The sequence below is a fragment of the Hippoglossus hippoglossus genome, chromosome 1 (assembly GCF_009819705.1).
Source record: "Hippoglossus hippoglossus isolate fHipHip1 chromosome 1, fHipHip1.pri, whole genome shotgun sequence".
NCBI classification, from domain to species: Eukaryota; Metazoa; Chordata; class Actinopteri; order Pleuronectiformes; family Pleuronectidae; genus Hippoglossus; species Hippoglossus hippoglossus.
Window position 1 is genome coordinate 20,284,492 of NC_047151.1, and position 19,437 is coordinate 20,303,928.

Below are 19,437 nucleotides of genomic sequence, written 5' to 3' on the forward strand. Positions count from 1 at the left end.
AAGTGTGAATATCACGATTGATTTGAATAGTTTGGAGAACAGTTTGAAAGCCAACAGGTACACTTTGATTGCTTACACAGACAAAGCAAATGGTAAATGGCCCCTATCCCAAATTCACACACATACAGAGACAGAAAAGCTCTTTGCTGTCTACCCGATCCCAGCATGTCTTACAAGGTGGAGTAGTGCTGACCTGGAGGAGCAGCTTTAAGGCCAGTAGAGTGGGCACAGTAACACCACCATCAATTACAGCCCTGAGAGGAGGAAGAGAGAGTCCAATCAGGGAATTAGAGCAATGTGGGGCAGATAGGTGGATTGACAGCCTCGGGGCAGAGCCACAGGGTGGAAATGGGGATGACAGAGAGGACAGAGGAGAGGGGGACGGCTGGTCACCGCTCTAACTAAGCCACGGGATGAGAATAATAAAGAGTCAGTCACACAGAGTGAGCGGGGGCCTCAGAGGGGAGAGACGGGGAGGGAAAGGTGCAGAGGGATGACAGAAGTGAGAGATGGACTTCATCAAGACTGCTGCCCGATGGTCCGAGTTCAGACTGTTGCTCTCTTTCTGTCCCTCTGTCTTTAGGGCAGGGAAAGTGTGTGAGTGTTTGCGTGTGTGTGTGTGTGTGTGTGTGTGCATGTGTGCATGCACTGGCTCAATCACCAATGACAGGTGAGCGATTCATTGCCCCCTACTAGAGTGACCAATGCCTTTCCATTCCAGGCCCTGATCTATTTCAGCTAATGTATTGCTGGAGGAGCATCACTGTCCGCTGTCTGCTGACAGGGTGGGACTGACCTGAGCACAGCCTCACCCAGCTGCACTGGACTGCACTGGGCTTTCCTCAGTGTTATGGGGGGTCGCTTATATAAAGGTCATCTACATCAGATTACACATATCAGTTAGAACTAGGAAGCTGAATCCTGGTCAGATTAAATGTTCTATTTAAATAATGAGGACATAATTAATGATTGATATTAAACATATCAGTTTATTGATAATTTAATTTGTTAATTTGTTATCTTGATGAAATATTACATTTGAGTTAACACTTCAACATAAAATGTCCTTTTGGAGCAATGGCTGAAAAGACGGATGAGGTCTCAAATGAACAAACAAGTCGGAATAAAGTATTTGCACCTAATATGCAAAGTTTTCCCTGTTTTAAGTGTCATAATTGTGTTTCTTTTTCACTATTCAGTGGTTTCAGAGATTCTCAAAATTGATCAGTAAATAAAGCATCCATTGCATTTATACAAAACTTCCCCAAAAATGCCAAAATAATGTGAGAATGAATCTAATTTTTTTCTTCATTCAAAATGCAACACATATGTGAACGAACGTCCACACACACACATTGATAACAGGAGTCATAAAACATGATTCTGCTCATATGGTTTGTTGTGCATATCGGACGAGCGAGAGCAGAGAGGAGCAGAGGACAGGAGAGAGAGAGATGGAGTGGGCGCTGCTCTGTCCTTCCTTGGGGACCAGACCGCCCCTCCTGGCTGCCCATTAAAAACAGAATTCCTCCGCAAACTGTTTGTGTTTTCAGTCTAACTCCTCCAGGGTGCTGCTCGCCACAGCACAAGACAGTCACACCACGCCCGTCCTCTCTTTCTCTCTCTCTCTTTTTCTCTCTCTCTCTCTCTCTCCTTTCTGCCGTGGCTTTAACATTCCCTTCACTGTTCCGTCTGCACAGCCAACATGTGGCACATGTCCTTGACAAGTCAAGACGATCCCTCACCAGAGGAGTTGGGCAGCAGTGTCAACCATGCACCCCTGTTTTTCTTCCTCCCTCGTCCTGCCTCCCCTCTTTCACTCTCGCTCTCTTAATGTCGAGTTGCCAGGGTAAACGGGGGCCAGAGGAATCTAATAACTGTGACAGTGGGGCTTTTGGCATTGTTCCTGAAGCTGTGCAGACACACACAGGGCTGTCTGCTGGCTCTAATGAAAGGTTAAATGAATAGGACAAAGTGACAGGAGGTACAATAAAGAAACAAGAAGGAGGAGAGAATGTGTGTGCAAGCATGTGTCCGTGTGTCTCTGTGTGTGAGTGTCTCGAGGCCAGCCTCCTTAACTCAGGGAACAACAAGGACAGCCCCTGCACAGCACCACAATATTCAAAACAGATTGGTCTGCAGCACGGTGTGGTGTGTGTGTGTGTGTGTGTGTGTGTGTGTGTGTGTGTGTGTGTGTGTGTGCGAGTGTGTGTGTGTGTGTGTGCGTGGGTGTGTGCGTGTCTGTGTGTGTGTGTGTGTGTGTGTGTGTGTGTCTGACTCTCTCACCAGGACACAGATGCTGAAGAGGAATTCCAGCATGGGGTTCTTTGATAAATGTTAAGGTCACTGGCAGAGGGGAGGGCAGGCTGCAGCGGGAAAGGAGGCAGAGGGAGTGACGAGGGGGGACGCATGTCTCGTCTTGTGCCTCTCCCTGCCTGTGCCTTGGTGGAATGCGGAGTCACATGAAAGAGGCCCTCTCTCTCTCTCTCTCTCTCTCTCCCTTTCCCTCTCTCTCCCTGAGACTCGTCTCCTGTGTCTGTCTCAAAAGCGCCACTGTCCCCCTCCCGACACACTACCTGTCAGCAGATTTTGCCTCAGCTACGAAAACACACGAAGCCACAAACGCACACAGACACAATCATAAGCACGCAGGCATGCGCCCACAGATATATACAGCTGTGCTTTAACTTTCCCTCAAACAGGAAAAGTGAACAAAGATGCAAAGAAACACACCAAATCCTGAGCTTAGACTTCTTAATTACTATGATTATCACTTTAAAAAGCAGCTCGGTCACCAGCAATCACAGGGTAGGATGTGTGTAACGTGCCGTCCAGGTTTGTGGTTGCATGGCACAGTTCGGTTCAATGGAGGAGGAATAATCAATTAAACCGGCATTTGCCTCTGGGATTGTGACATGAATGAAGTCAGGTTTAACATTTGACATCACACTGAAGCACGATTGAGATTTGCATGAAATCTGTTCTGTAGACTTAATTCATGTGTGGCTCCAGACCCATTGTAAACCATATGAATGTAAACGCTCACTGCCTTGGGTGGTTGGTAGCAGTAGCACAGTAGCTACATCTTCTATCATTTCAAATACTTAAGACCCTCCTGAATCTACAGTTTCCTTCTGAAGACTTACTTTGCTAACAACTCTTACAGATTCAACAAATCTGTCGTCCAAACCTACACAGATTTCTGATCTGATGCTAACGGCTGGACAGGGATTATATTTGTCAGTGCGATCTAAAACCATTACAAATAACTGTAATGGTCTATGTGAGAAAAAAGGGCCAGATGCTTTATTCTTTGGTGTGAGAACAAGGACACAAAGTTATTACCTTAAGCATCAACTTCTTTTGGAGGGTAAAACCTGAGACAAAAGCAGGACAACTACAAAACCTGCATCTATTTCTGCTTTTTCTGATGCAAGTGGTCGACATGCAATGGATCCCGATCTCTGAAATGAGGCCTTGTAGGGGTGAAAGAGCAAAATCTATGTGTGGGTATAAGTAATTGGACCCAAGAAGGTCCTATCTCCTCTCTGAACTCACTTTGAAAAGAAGCAACAAGGAGCAACAGGGAGCCTGTGCCACAGTCAAAGTTGTATTGAGCCAAACTGAAAGGTGTAACATGCTGCACATGGTGTCTTTGAGGCCTGAGGCACACAGCGCAGTCTGAATGGCTTCCAGAGTCCGGGGACTACCTGCCACGGCCGTCATATAAAGAAAATGAGAGAGGCCTCTCACACACCTCGTCATCAAAAGTCTTCTCTGAGCCTAAACCTCATGACAGCTGTAGCCACATTGGTATAAGGACATTTAATATAACCAGCCGGGAACTTCCTACAAAGTGGAGTCAGGCTCAAGTGGAAACCTGGGAAAGGAAACTGTCCTCCTATAAAACCAGTCAGTCAGTCGAAATGACATATATGTTTGGGTTCAATTGACAAACCCCTGTATTGCGCATATAATACTGATGCGAGCAGAAAAGGAAGTCGGATGACATTGTTATAGAGTCATAAAGTCTGCTAGTCTGAGGTCGAGATGGACAAAACATTTTAACTTGAAGTCAGGAGCAGTTCAGTCCTCTCACAGACGAGGGAAGTACAGAGTTGCAAATCATAGGAGTGGAGGCACATTTTACCTGGGATTTACAAGGCTGTGAAACCAGAACAGTAACTGTAGTGTTGCTTTAGGAAACCTTAACCACAGGTGGTCATCTCATTTGTTGTGTTGCTTATGCGTTGCTGGAGCCGATCGATAACGGGGACAGCGCCTCGTTCTCGGTCAATCCAGTGCATGCAAATCCAGTGCATTGCAGCTGCAGTACATTAAAAAGCCATCATGAACATTTCTTCTTCTCACTAGGCAGGCGTTAAAATGTCTTTCACTAACAGTTTTGAATTTGCACCAGCAAAGACGACTTTGATGAGCAGTCAAGAAGACGCCTGAAGAACGACAATGAAGCGTGGAGTCCGGTTTTGGGACAGTACAGAACAAAAAGAGATTTGAAATGAGAGACTTCTGGGGGCGCTCAAAGGTGATCAAGGTAAAAACAACATTGTCAGCACAGTTAATACCGGAGAAGTACACACTCAGGGCAATAACTCCAAAGTCAACATGCTACCTCTCCGTCCTCGGGAATTTTTCATGAGCCACCACTTATCTTGTCATATCAGATTTCTTCCACCATCCTTTTTTTTTACCAAGGAAGAGAAAAGATGTCTTCAGGGCAAATTATTCTCTTTTAATCAAATCACTCTGTATGGCCTGAGGAGATCTTTCCATGCCTTTTGAGTCACTGGGGCATGGGCCACTAATGCACCCCACCCCCACGATCCCCAAAAAAAAAAAACACACACAGACACACACAGTCATACAAACATCCACCCTGCATTGAAACAGCAGCCGTTTGGTGTCTTTTTACCTGAAAGCAACAAAATGAGACTCAACAGGAAAATAAAAAAATACAAGAAGAAAGCAGGGAACAAAGTGGTGTCTGGAGTTTCCATCACAAGTGAAATCCCAGATTTTCTCACTCGCTGTTCATGGAACAAAATCGAACAACTTTATTCTGGAGTGCAGTCTGTGCAGGAGGGAGCTATAAAATATAAATTATACCACATAACCCTATACCTCCCAACTGAGCCATTTGGTTACAACTGTACTCCTGTTTGTTACATAGCGTCTCCGGTATTTCTGTAGCGTCGACATGAGTTATATTCTGGCCGCGCTGAAGAACGTATGGATTACAAGTGAAATGTAATTTCCCTACCGATCGGACCGTTGCCACCCAGTGACACTGAGGTGTTTATTTTACACAGTTTCCAGTAATTACTGTAGTGCTGGGCAGAATCAATTAAGGCCACCCCAGATTACAGCTGAAAATGTGCGAATCATGGCCGTGTCTGGGAGGACAGAAAAATGCGGTGGGGCTACGTTACTAAAAGCTGAGCTGTGCAAAATGTGTTCTATCATTTCTCACTTTAAACAAATAAAGACTGAGGGAGTGTGTGGCTTCTGCACACACTGGGTGTGTTCGCGTCTTGAGACCATAGTTTTCCTGATTCCTGCCTTGAGGAATACGATATTGTTTGGATTAGCATGTGAAATGAAGGCTGTAGGAAAAAAAATGGGACATAAAAAAGTGTAACATGTGTAAGTACAAGCGTCAGCTTACCGTTTAAACACAGCATGTAGAGCCAAGCTTGATTTTAATCTGACTAATTTGCCATTTCCATGTGTGATCTACCTCCTCGCCACCGAGACATTGCTATCATACAGCAGATTAAAACTCTTGGAGATATCAATCAGCCGAACACATCTTGAATGCTCATGTCAAAAAAAGGTGTCTATTTGTCTCTTTTTTTTTTAGAATCAAACAAACACAGACCACATTTCAAAATGTACTCAGAGAAAATTTGAAATGGCCAGTGAAAGTGTGTGAAGGTTTTGGTTTCTTACTGCATAATATGCTGAGGTGAAAAAAATCTAATTATGTCTCTCACATGTATATTGTTTTAAATCAAGTACGTCTCACGCCGTGCTCCTTATTAAATTAGGTGTTCTGCGATCCGATTGGTTTGCGCGTTTCACAGTGTCTCTGTTTAGTCGCTGAATCCCACAGCTTATGTTACAGTGTCTTGTTCAAAGATTTTCATCTCCAGTCACCACGAGGTGTATGACCCCTACTCCCCCTTTTCAAAATATTACCTTTTCTGTCGCTGCCAAGACACACTATCAGTCACTCGAGAGATTAACGTGGGGCCGAGGACACATGAAGATTAGCAGGGCCGCTGCATCAGTGCAGCACTGACCCACCTCTGTATGAATACAAAAAAAAGGGAACGCTGCAGCAGTGTTGTTTTGATGTTGTCGAGGCATCGCTGAAACGTTTGCGTATCATGTGCAGATGGTGGAGATAGAAAAACTGCTCTCTCAGCTTTTCCCTGAATGTCTTTAAGTGTGAGCGTATGTGAAAGCAGATATCACCCTTCATCTAAAATAAGTTGTGTTTGTTTGTTTTTCTCCTTCCTGCTCCACACTTAGTGAACCGCTGGGGTCAAGCTCTTTAATTCAGAGTGCGGCCTCATCACAGCTAAAACTGCACAGAAGATATGGAGGAACATGAAGGTCAGGAAGTGATTATTCCCTCTAATTAATCACATAAAGTAAAAAAAATGAGCAACAAAACACCAAGAACTCACAGGGAGATATATAAAAAGATATGCGAGTTATTAATGGATCCTTAATGCACTTAGCACCCATTCATTTTTGAATAAAGAGGAGGCGGAGGAGAGGGAGGAAGAAAAGCAGGGGAAATAGAGAGAGGATGGAGTAGAGGGTGGGGGGGGGGGGGGGGGGGGGGGGGGGGGGAGAAGGAGGGAGAGAGTTCTCCATGTGAGCAGTAATCAGAGGAAACCAGCAGGGGGGACAGGGAGGGTTGGTGGGGTCAGAGCGGAGCACCACTAAGCAGCCTTTCTCTTCATTAGCAGCCTCTCTAAGGGGGGGCGTCACAGGCCTACCTGTCCAGCAGATTATTGAACCGACTAACCAGTGGCTCCCACCCCACGCGCACACACTCGCACACACTCTCCCCTCTCTGATTCCTGCAGACCCAGAGGAATCACGACCCTGCTGCAGCCTCGCTGACAACTTTCACTTTTTCTTTAACCTCACGTAGCAGCGCCATACAGGCTCAACCGGGGCATCTGCCCAGTGCAGGAGGAGGACGTTTGCCTCCACAGTTTCTCTATATGGAGTTTTGCTCTCCAGTCTCGCTTGTTGTTTTTATATATATATATATATTTGTTTTATGCAGCAAAAGCAGCATGACCTTTTTCTCTGTCAGTAACTCTGAGAATGTAATAAGTGTATAATTATCTGACACACAAGAGAGAGACAGAAACCCAGATGAAGAGGAACACCAGCATTTTTTAACTTGTGTGACTTATGTGCTGAAGGAAATCCAGATCCCCGGCTGCCCTGGCAGAGGGAGAGAGCAGCGTAGAGATAAAAGTAATGAAATGACACTCCTGGAATGTAAATTGGCATTCTTCACTATAGTAGCAGCACCAGCTCGAGCTCATGAAACATCCCTGCCACACACTCGGGCCGTGCAGGCCAAAGCACTGTGCGAGACATTCATCTCAAACACACACACACACACACACACATCTCGCTGATGAGAGTGCGAAGGTACTTTTGTGGCACTTTTAAAGTCGGGCCATTCATCTCAATCTCTTTTGCTATTTCTCTTTTTCTAGCCCTCGCTCCGACTTTTTTTTATCCCTCTGTCCGCTGAAGCATTCAGAAACGTCTGCGCTGAGAAGTTCTAACACTGACAGGAAATACACTTCGGCTTGTGTTTCAGGTTGGCTGCAGGAGCTCCCTACGAGGTGAACTGTAACACAGGGACACATAAACAGACCAAAGAAAAGTCTGTGCGGCACTATCCGGCCTTTTCCAAAAAATGAAAAAGGACACTGTCATATTACAGTGTTGCTAACCTAAAATAAATAGAAATGAAGAAAAACTATAAAAAATGATCTAAAACATTGTTTGCACTGGAATCTATAGCACATATCTGGTTTCACATAATCCCAACTCTAATAAAGACGATCGCAAACATCCACTGAAACTATAGGCTGTTGATATTTCAAGACAAATCGGTAAAAGATTGCAGGGGAATAGTAACTCAAGAAGAGATTCTGCAGGATTTTCAGCAGAGGGATTTTAGGCCTGAAAAAAATAACTGTGCAAACGTCGCTACTTTACAAAAATAAAGTCAGCTCACGTTAAAGTAAGTAAACACACTATATAACTCACTACATTTTTATCAGACTCGTGTGTTTGTTGCACTGAATTGCTCTTGAATCTTAGCATTTACTGGTTTGCATGCGTTTGTAAATATGTCAGTTAGAAGCTACAGGTGGCAGGAGGAGGCTGAAGACGTGAATATCATGGAAACCAAATAAGAAAACTATTTTTTTTAAATCTTTAAGACTGTATCTGGAGTTAACGATTTACTTAACACACGTCTCGTACAAAGTTTGTGATCCCACTGAGGAGAGCAGAGGGTCCAGTAACATTTTTCAAGGCGGGACAAAATCTATAAAATGACATGAAGTGAAGTACAGGTGATATTTTCATTCACTTACTCGGGACAGGTCTCATTTCTGATCAGTTTTAACATGTAAGCTTCAGGGATCAGTGTTGGGTTTGTGAGACAAGGAAACCAAAATCAAAGCAATCAGAAAAAGAAGAAGAAAGTTTTTTGTTTTTTTTTAAATGCAGCTTTAAAGTTTATCAAGTAGGATGATGAGTCATGGGAGTAAAAAAATAAATAAGGGGGAATAAATTATTCACGGAGACTGAAAAGTTGAACTTCTCATCTGCTCTGATGAGTGAACACATCAACACACACAAGTTGTAAAAGAAAAAAAAAAGTCACCAATGCCACAGTTTATTCTCGTGGTGTGTTTGAGTTTGGGTAAAAAAAATCATATTTACCATCGCTGCATGTTGTGTCTCACAGACCCCGGAGCTCCTGGCACTTCTCAAACTTGGCGTCCTCAAAAAAGTCTGATTTCGCCCTCAAGTGGGGAACTTTCTCCTCGTCAGTGGCGTGCGTGTGTCTGGGCTGCTTCTCGGTGGGTGTTCTGCTCTCAAACTTAGCACCGCCGTTTACGACAAATTCACCTTCAACGCAGCAAAAGACTCGCTCTCGTTTCTCTCTCTTTTTAAATCCAGAGAATCGTGTGTGTGTGTCCGCGCCGCTTCAGCTGGGGAAAGAACGCGCGTCGGGGGCTTTTTGGAAACGCGTCGGTCCCTCGGATGAAGAACGCACGACCACGACACCCGGTCCCCCTTCTTCCTTTTTTCCCGCAAACTGAAGCCAAGGAGACGGTTGGGATCGCTGGCATCCAGGAGCAGGGCTGTAGCTGCGTGTTCTACCTTGAGGATAAACGCAAAAAAAAAAAAAAAAAAAGCCTTCCCACACTCCCCCGATGGTTTCCTTCTGCAGAGTCAGCGCAGTGCGCCGCGGAGAGCTGTGGCCGGTCCGGGCTGGAGAGAAGGTGGCTGCTGTGTTAATGTTGGGGCGAATTCAGACCTGTGTGTGTGGGTTGTTTGTTTTTTTTACACGCCGCGTGTGTGACTGTAACCAGAGTGACTGCGGGTCCACAGACCTGATTTACGACGTTAGGCTCAGGATGAAGAGGAGTCACATCCAAGCGCGACATGAAACAAACTGTGCCAAAATGCGCAGGCATGGCCCCGAGATAAGGAATCGTCAGAGCTGCGCTTTGACAACTTGTGGAAACACTTTGAAAAGCAGCGGTGACTCAATGAAAATGTATTTAACTCGTGTTTGTTATTATTATGTGTATTTAAACAGTATTAGACCACCTGTAGGAGGAGGGATTCAAATGCAACCAAACAGACAATAAACACAAAATAAACATATTCCATCTTTTAAAATGCTGTGTGAAGTTTTATTTTGGTGATACAAGCTGCACTTTATTTTACACTGAGCAAACTTTCACTTTTTTTTTCACTCTCTGCCCTCGCGAGTACGTTGCACGCGCGCACACGCACGCGTTTGAGGCACTTGGAAATAGTTTATGGCTTCTCTGTGTACTGCAGGGATGTGACACTGATTTCCTAAGTTGTGTCCCTCAGATGTGGGCACGCTCATTAAAGTTTCATTGTGCACTTGTTTTTATGGGGATTTGCTCAGCATTTGACTGAGACATCTCAAGAGTGAAGAGTTGAAGGGGTAGTGTGGTGTGTGTGTGTGTGCATGTTTTTCACTGTGTGTGTGTGTGTATGTGTGTGTGTGTGTGTGTGTTTGAGGATAGACTGGAGCAGAAAGAGAGACATACAGCAGCTCCTCAGAGTGACTGCCTGCCTCAGCCTGGCTCCTCCGCTGGGGTGAGAGAGGCAGCCGAATCCCAGAGCAGTCATTTCTATCAAGTCAAGCGTCTGGAAGCCCCACTTGCATGTTTGGTCAAGGGGTAAATAATAGATCAGGGATTAGGCTTGTGTAGAATTCATTCCAGGGTAACAAGCTACTGAGGTCCCAGGATATGCATATTCATTCGTTGGCCAAGGCCGTGGGAGAGCGTGGACCATATGCCTGTTTGTCAGAGGGCTTAGATTGCTAATTAAATGAGATATTACATACTTATGTGAGCAACAAAACAAAAAGCCTGTAAAGGATTTTTTTTTGTGTCTATTTCCAGAGCTTTGATGCTGCTTTAATTTGACTCAGGGAGTGTTTTTCTATTCAGCAGTCTTGATAAACCATGTAAAAATATGGATGAGTAATATGACATGTACTGCACATCAAAGCAAAACGTGACCCTTTTTTTTCCCTTTGCCGTTAGCATGTTGCAGAGCTATCAGATTATAAATCTATGTAATGACAAACACAGAGATAGCCTGTATGATAGTGGGCGTGTGGATGCAGCCTTGCTGTATTTTCAGCTTCATAATCGGTGAAACGGTTGCTTCTGTGTTGACGGATAGGCTGCGTGAGCAGGGTCGGTCACCCCCTGAGCTCATTGTTGTTGAAGCGGAAAGTTAACTTAGAAATGACTGACCCCAACCACTGATATCGTAGATCCAAGTGAGCTTAAGTTTCCCTCTGAATGTATTTAGGAAAACAATTTAGTGGAGTTTCAACAGAAAGTATAACCTCACTAACATGTGGGACAACGTGTTAAGTGCTGTTTTGGATTATGGCACAACTTGGAACAAAGGTTCAAGAAAACAAATCCTCACACTGATTTTAAACTTAGAATAAATTCAGCTATATCAAGGCATAGAGCTAGACTGATGAATAACCTGAGCCAGCGATCAGTCCTTACTGATATTGACATGAGTGTGTTTGTTAATCGAAAAATAGCAAGGAATTAAAGTATCCATCCATCCTATCACTTATCCTTTGGGGTTCACGGGGCAGCTGGAGCCAATCCCAGCGAACATTGGGGCGAGAGGCGGAGTACACCAGGGTACCTGCGTGTCACAGGGCTGATTTAGAGTGTCTAACTTAGTTGCCCCAATCTGCATGTTTTAAGAATGTGGGAGGAAGCTGGAGAACCCTGAATTCAAATCGGGAAACCGTATGAGGAGACAATGTTAGCCACTGTACCACCACACTCGTGCCAAAGAAAAGAAATACTAAAGATATGATTGAGACCATTTTCATTGGGTCCACACAGGAGGAGCTTTTGTGCATTGCTTGTCATTCAGAGCATTTTTTTTTTTTCAAGTTTCAAGTCTATTTTCTTATGTTTTCCATATGAAACTTCAGTGATTGTGTATTTGTGTAGTAACAGTAAAAGTATTCTGTGTATCGGGAAACTTGTTTTTCGGTGCAGCATTTACATTCACTGTTTTTATTGTTGTTGTTGTTGTTTATTCCCTACAAAGCATATGTCACAAAAAGGCGTGTGTCAACTGTGTGATTGCATAATCCAAATCTAAACGTGTCATTTTCAGCTCGTAGGTTTCAGATCGAAAGTTGTCCATGTTTCCAGTAGCGTTTCTGAAAACAGTAACCGCCCAGAAGTGGAAGGGGAGGGGAATGCCACACGCAACATCGGGCCAATGGCAGGTTAGAAACATTACTTCCATCGGTAGCTTGTCCACCGTAGAGCACTGGTGAATTGTTCAACTGTAAACACGAATCTTTTAAGAGACAAATTTATAAAATCCTTAGCAAGATATCTGTTTATTATATTAAAATATGTGGCAATTTGCAAAGGTGTAAATATTGGAATCAGTCTGAAAAAAATCTGGTATCAAATGGGCTATACTCTTCACCTGCTGGCGTTTAAGACGACACAGACCCATGTTGTTCAAGTAAGCAGCAAAGGCAGCTTGATAGGCAAAAAGTGTATGTGTTTATTTGTCCCTCTGACAGAATCCCACTGTTCACTAATTACCCAGCGGGACCACTGATAATGAGCTATTGAACCTGCTACTGAAGTGTTCCGCCTCCTGGGATGGCCATGAGCTGCTGCACCGCACTCGTGGATCCATCAAATCCACAGAGGGGCTCCTGTTCATTAAGTCCCAGTCACTACCGAACCATAGAAAGGTCAACAAAGGTCATTTTGGTTGTTCCCATGAACCCAGAATACTTTTCAAAAAGGTACTGGCTCATACTGCCAGTTCTCTCCACCAATCAGGAGGCAGTTAGTGGCTGCAAGGCTTTTTATTAGGAGCGACCATTTTCTGACGCCAGATACTTGGGCTATCTTAATATTTTTTCCAGTAAGTAACCTTCACATTAGGTCAAGTTAACTCTCGTGATTCCAAATCGCTAACTTGCCTCAGTGGGCTTTACACATTCTCTTCTTCTGTCCTAGGCTTGGTTATAATAAAAAATAAAAAATGAATGGTTAAACACATTGTTTAATGCCGTCTCAATTTCCTGTTAATTGGTCTGAAAGTCTGTTTTTACACTGCAAATTATTCGAACCATGGTTTAATTTGATCTGGACTGAGACCACCTCTTTTGTCTGAACTATATTTTGGTCCATTGGTCCAGACCGTGGCCTGAGGCACCTTTCACACCTGTTATTTAGTTTCGTCTAGGTACAAAGGTAGAGGTGAACAGTCCTTAAATTAAAACTGTATTCTTTTTCAGGAGCAGTTCAGTGCCTACATTTCTTACTTTGGTCCCTCCTTACTCACAGGGAAGCACAGGTGTTTGAAATAAGACAATACTTTTCTCAGCTAAAAGCTGTTTCCTGACTGCACAACATTTACTCAGTGTGATCGATGTCCTCTGTCCTTGGTCTCCTCTCTCATACTCAAGGGAAATATGAACTTAAACCGCCCGTCGCCACCTTATTTTACCCTTTCACCAAGCAAAGGACACGCTCTCAGACAGGAGCCCGAGGGAAATAGTCTGACTCCTTGTTCCCACACATCCTGAGGGGGGGGAACTGGGGTTGGGATGCCACACGAGTTAGGAGAGCCGTGAGTGTGACCATGAGGTTCCTGGCACCATGGATACACACAAATACACATACACATACAGTCGGTGGCCTCCAGGAGGTGGGTCTTGTGTGGATCAATCCCCCCTTTATGAGGGCTCTTGTCTGTTGAGGATACAACGAGAAGGTCATCAGATGGGAGTCAAACAGAGGTCCCCGTCAGCGCCATCCCATCGGGGCTGGGGTTAAAGGACATGAATAAGGGGGATCATGCACACAGATCATGTGGCCGTGTGTGTGTGTGTGTGTGTGTGTGTGTGTGTGTGTGACAGCAAGCGCAAAGTGTTAGTTTTGTAGTGCTTAAAGGTTTTGAGCGTGTGTGATTTTAGGTGCACAGATCCTGTATGAAGGCTGAAGAAGAGGGAAGAGAAGTAGTAATCAATGGTTTCTCTGTCCTGGGGTTTTGTAAGGCAGTCCAAGGTCTCACAGGATTCAGCATGAGGATGGCTCATGCTCGAGGTCAAGAGTGGCTGATAATTCTCCCACAGACTCGGAGAGATGCAACATCCCTCCTCGGGGGCATCGCTTGAATAGAAATGTGCACAAACAAGCCTTAAAATGTCAGCAATTGAATGGGAATCTGGTGGTGGGCAATTGCAAAGCTTTGCGATGGCCAATTTCAATTTCAAAAGGCCCCCGGTGCGATAACAGCTTGTTATTATCTAATCTTATTCAACAAGAAAACATTAGACGCCGAACAAATAGAGTCATCAGCCGCACTACAAAGTGGCTGTGTTCAAAGACTCACTGTTACTCTCACATGTTGGAGCCTGTCTCATTTCCATGCAGGGGGAGTGATGTTCCACTAAACACTGTGCACGTTTGACATCCCAGCTGGCATTTGTACAATCAATGTTCCTTTAAAGCTGGGGACTTGTGACGCTTTAGTATCTATTGTCATCTCCCGCAGTTCTCAGGTTCTTTCCTCCCTCAGCATCAAAGCCGGGCCACATTAATGCAGACAATATCCCTACTTACCTGAGGCGGCAGGCGGAGAATGTGCTTTCACAATTCTCCATGGAGTGTCATGTTTTTCCTCTCTTCTTTCCTCTGTCAGCGTCGGCACACCAGGGCTTGTCATTTGGCTCTTGAATTTTTCATGCAGGTGCATTTGCATGATCACAATCCTGTGTCACTTGAACTTTGCCGGGGACGCCGCTGAGGCAGAGCAGGAGCGAGAGACAAGTGTGCTTGTTTGGGATTGTCAATGCAAGAGCTGTCTTGTTCCAAGGGGTGGCACTTCACATTTTAGCAGTCGGGCAATTAGACACGAGAGACTTGAGAAGACAACCTCAAACAAGAGTCAGTTTACATTTGCCACTCATGTACTGTATACATTTGCTGCTATAGATCTGAGTCACTCATATTCTGTGGCAAGTCACTCATATTCTGTGGCAAGCAATAAAGCGTTTGCAATGACAGCTTGTTTCAATTGGACACACAACAAAACAGGACAATCTGCTTAATATAGTTGTGTGCACTTTTCCACATGTGAACCAAACCTACAAATGATATTCATTACGACAGGAAAAGCAGCCTGTATCTAGTTTAATCACTTGCCCGTCTGTCTCCAAACACCACACAGATCATAACAGAGACTAGAGATTAATCCTTTGAGCTGTGGTTCACATTCACAGATTTCAATTAAATATAGAAATAAATATGAATCTGGCAGGGTGAATCTCTTTTCAGAAAACAAAACCGTAATCCCCGTGATTGCCAGGAGACGAGCTAATGATTGAGTGTTTTAATGAATTAAAATCTTTATTCTTTGCTCATTTCTATTTTAATGCTCGGTTCAATGTGTTATTAGAAATCATGTTTTTTAAAGGAGACCTGTGTTGGATAGTAACTAGAGCAGTGCCTGTTCTAAACCAGACTGTTTGGAATGGGCCTGTGGTGATGCTGGTTGCAGCTTTGCTTTCTGAAGCTGTAAATGTGAATTGAGCCGTGGCAAAGTAAAGACCAGCTGCAAGACTTAGTCTGTAGAAACCTGATGCCTTGCTAAAGCACAAAGGGCTGTTCACCTGTTTATTCAAAGTTCAGTGAAGCTCGAGTTAGTACGTAGAACCCCGAACTGTAGAATCAGTTGTCACTGCCCGTTATCATATAGACAACAGTCCCAGCCGCTGCTGCTATAGAGGGCTGGTTGCGTGGTTCTTCAAATTTGACTAATTTTAAACATATTTGTTGTCCAAATCGCACCAAATTTGACACTGGGTCCTTAATAATACACCTGCCAAGTGTGAACCTGAAAAGATGAACAGTTCTCAAGATATGAGACAGAGAGACAGAGACTTCTGGAATTAGTAGATACATCACCCCCTTCCATTCTATCTATAATAATTTAAATATACAAAATATTTAAAAAAGCTATATTTTCATTATGAATTAAGTCTTAAAAGTCATGGTGTGTGAACTTTTCCACACGTCCAACAAAGTTAAATGACAGGAGAAAAAGAATAATGGCAGCAGTTGAGATGAGTTTCTGAAACGTGACTTTTTATTTACTGTAAATGCAGGAAACTTGTCATTGGTGACATGACAGAGTGCTCGGGTGAGATTTTGCCTTAAAATGCTCTTAGACCTGGATTTGAATCTATCATTAGTGGCACAGGCAACAAACACTGAAACGAGGGGAGATACAGGCTGCACTTCAGACCTGGGAAAGATTAACAGCAGACACGGTCAAAACATGGTGGAACATGCCTGTGTGGAGCGTGCAGGCAAGTGGAAGTGTCTGGGGCCAAATTACACACATTTGATGATGAAAGAGGGGAAAGTTAGAGGATGACTCTTGTGCGTTACCAGTGTCTTCAGAGAGAACTCTGTTCATTTGACTTTCTACTGACTGTAGTTTTGCCTTTTGGCCTGAGGAAAAAGGTGCAGCTGGAGGGACCAGACTCCTGTCGTCGATGCATGATGTACGTGTGTGTGTGTGTAAGAGAGAGAGAGAGAGAGGCTTATTCTTAGATACCATGTGTCATTCTGTGTGTCTGAATAAGAAACAGGGGCCAGGCAGATGTTGTGCGTTACGTACCAGTCTACTCCCTCTACAATTGTTACGCAAACGGGGATCTTAATGAGTGGCAGTGATCGTGAGTCAAGGAACAGCTTAATCATGCTAAGTCAATTGCATCTTTTCTCTTTGTCTGTGTGTGTGTGTGTGTGTGTGTGTGTGTGTGTGTGTGTGTGTGTGTGTGTGTGTGTGTGTGTGTGTGTGTGTTTGTGTGTGTGTGTGAGAGAGAGAGCAAGTTAGCAGATGAACCAACATTTGTCCGACTGAAACCGAGTGCCAGTCCTCATATTTCTTCATTTTCCGCCCCTCACCCTGGGCTCCAAAATCTGGCTGGACACTTAAGTACATTAGCCACACAATATGGAGTTGTTTTGTCTCACCAGCGGAGCAGATGTCAAACGTACGTCTATGTTCGTCCATCCAGTTCTCAAAGTTCCCACTGTGGAGCAAGGCATCAGAATGAGCTGTAAATAATAGATGCTCTTACAATGGATCATTACAGACATACAAAACAAGGGGAGGGTATCAGTTAATCTATTAAAAAATATCCCACCATCTAATATTTCAATGTTAAAAACTACCATAAAAAGATGAATATCTATTATTACAGTGTCACTTGTCTGAACCATCATTCTGCTACAGGGTTTTGAGAGTCTGTGTGTTTGTGTGTGTGTGTGTGTGTGTGTGTGTGTGTGTGTGTGTGTGCGTGTGTATTATTGTCATTTTGATGAGGTGATATTTCTCTGATTATTTGTGTAAAATCATACTTTTCCACCTGTTGTGTTACACCTCCGGTATGTTGGGACTCTATATAATTAATTGTGTACAACAATCTTATTATTATTATTATTAACATATAACAAATGAGTGTTTTACCTTGTCCAGTGTTTGTTATCCATCATTTGCAAAGCTCTTAAGACTCAAGTTCAATTTATCAAATCATTCAAATGTTATTATTAAACGGTTTTGAGGTTTTATTTCCCTCTGAGATACAGTAGCAACGGTTGTAATCAAATAAATGAAAAACAATAAATTGTCAAATTTTTATTTTTAAATGTGGACCTAGAATAACACACAATCACACGGATGATCTCGTTGGGCTTGCTTTTTGATTTGCACTTTAGTCTGTATGCTCAATGTACCTCTGTTTAATTCTGTAGAGTACAAATTTAATTTGGCCTCGTACAATAGACTAACATGATACAAATTAATTTGACACCTTATTTATATGATCCAAAACCACAATAGAGTCTAAAGGAGGCGAAGGCTGTGTTACCTGAGGTGGATTCCTTCACTGATGCACAAATTCAACACTTGTGCGAATGTAGTGCCCCAATTTTTTTTTTTTGTAAATTAAATATATTGTCAGTGCAATTACTTGCTTTTATTTATTTCAAATGATTTTCATGTCTTCTTATGTAAGTATTTCCTCCGTCTCTTTAAAGTAAGACAGGTGGATCTCAGGCCCTAAGTATCTTACAGTAAATTAGTAAATAAATGTACAAACCAATGTCTTAGTGGATATCAGAAGAGTTTTTACAAAATAAACTAAGCAATAAGTGATTAGGTGTGTAATGGCAAATGAACTCTTCCTCCACATCCAAAGCATTGGATGATTATGAATTCTTTCATATATAGTTATTCATAATTTAGAAACCATGGCTTTGACCCACAGTGGTCTGGACTTGGAAGTCATTGCTCAAGTTGGTCTTGATCTTAGCTTGTAGTCAGCTAAAATGTGCCTCTGATGAGCGCCCAGTGGGAGGCCTGAGATGATTCAAGAAGTCACAACCAGGGCAATTCAGACCAACCGACAAGCAATATGGATTGAACATATGTTAAATCTACTGAAATAGCAGGGATGGATGTATGAACCACCGCAGCAGTGTGGGATCACAGTGAACTATGCACACAAATACATTGTTAGTCTACGGCTCCTGTCGTGATAATCACATGCGTTGAATATTTTAAATAACAACTCAGTCAGTCCTAAAAATATAAATAGACATAAATATAACTTATAAATGGTGGAACTAGTTACTGTAGGTGTAAGATTAAATCCAGTTCAAACCAAGGACTAAAAGACAAGACTTTAAATGACATAATCATCTCCCAGGGCCCACCTATAATCATCTCCCCGGGCCCACCTATAAATAACACTATATAAACCTGGTTAACCCTAACCCCTAACCCTAACATTCTTACGGGTTGTGTCATTCTTCTCCTTAAAGCTGCTTTCAGACATGCACTGAACTCTTGAGATTCTCCGCACTTTCCTCAGAGTTTTGAAAAAATATTTTCAGGTGAACAAGCGGAGCCACACACGTAGAAGACACCAACGAAGATGTCATGAGAGTTTGTGGTGATAAGAACCATCGACGGTTCACGTGGTCTCCGCAGCGGAATTAACACGTCACTTCCTGCCTCTGCCTGCTGCCCAACCCCTCACCTGAATTATGAGGAGGATTTGTTGCTGTTGTGAATGCGTCTGTGCAGAGAACCTCCTGCTGAGTTGTGCATGTGTGGAAGTCAAACTGCGAATATTTTTATTAAATGGCTTTCAATTAGATATTTTATTTATTGTCTCTTGTTTAAATTTGTAATTTGCATCCTTTGTTTTTAATGTCTGTGAAGCACTTTGTGAACTTGTTTTAAAAGTGCTATATTAAAATGTATGATTTTGATGATTATTATGATTATAATTGTTATTATTATTATTATCAAACTAAGCATTCACATACAGTTATGTTATTATTATTATTATACAGTTACATGCACACGCCCTTGCACCCTGGAGTAAACTTACCCAAAGAAGCACAAACTTTTGCACACAGCTAGAATTAGATCAAGCATCATTAGAAACTCCCAGAGGATTCCTCATGGTCCCTGAACCCACCATTG

The 19,437-nt window shown here is 43.2% G+C and overlaps 1 protein-coding gene across 1 annotated transcript in view; it reads right to left on the bottom strand.

Annotated features, from left to right (window-relative positions):
- Positions 1-9,949, bottom strand: part of bnc2 (basonuclin 2) — a 159,862-nt gene extending 149,913 nt beyond the window's left edge. Inside the window, exon 1 of the mRNA XM_034583830.1 lies at positions 9,019-9,949. Coding sequence (XP_034439721.1) covers positions 9,019-9,021 — 3 coding nt within the window. The 5' untranslated portion in view covers positions 9,022-9,949. The remainder of the gene's footprint in view (positions 1-9,018) is intronic.
- Positions 9,950-19,437: the final 9,488 nt, after the last annotated feature.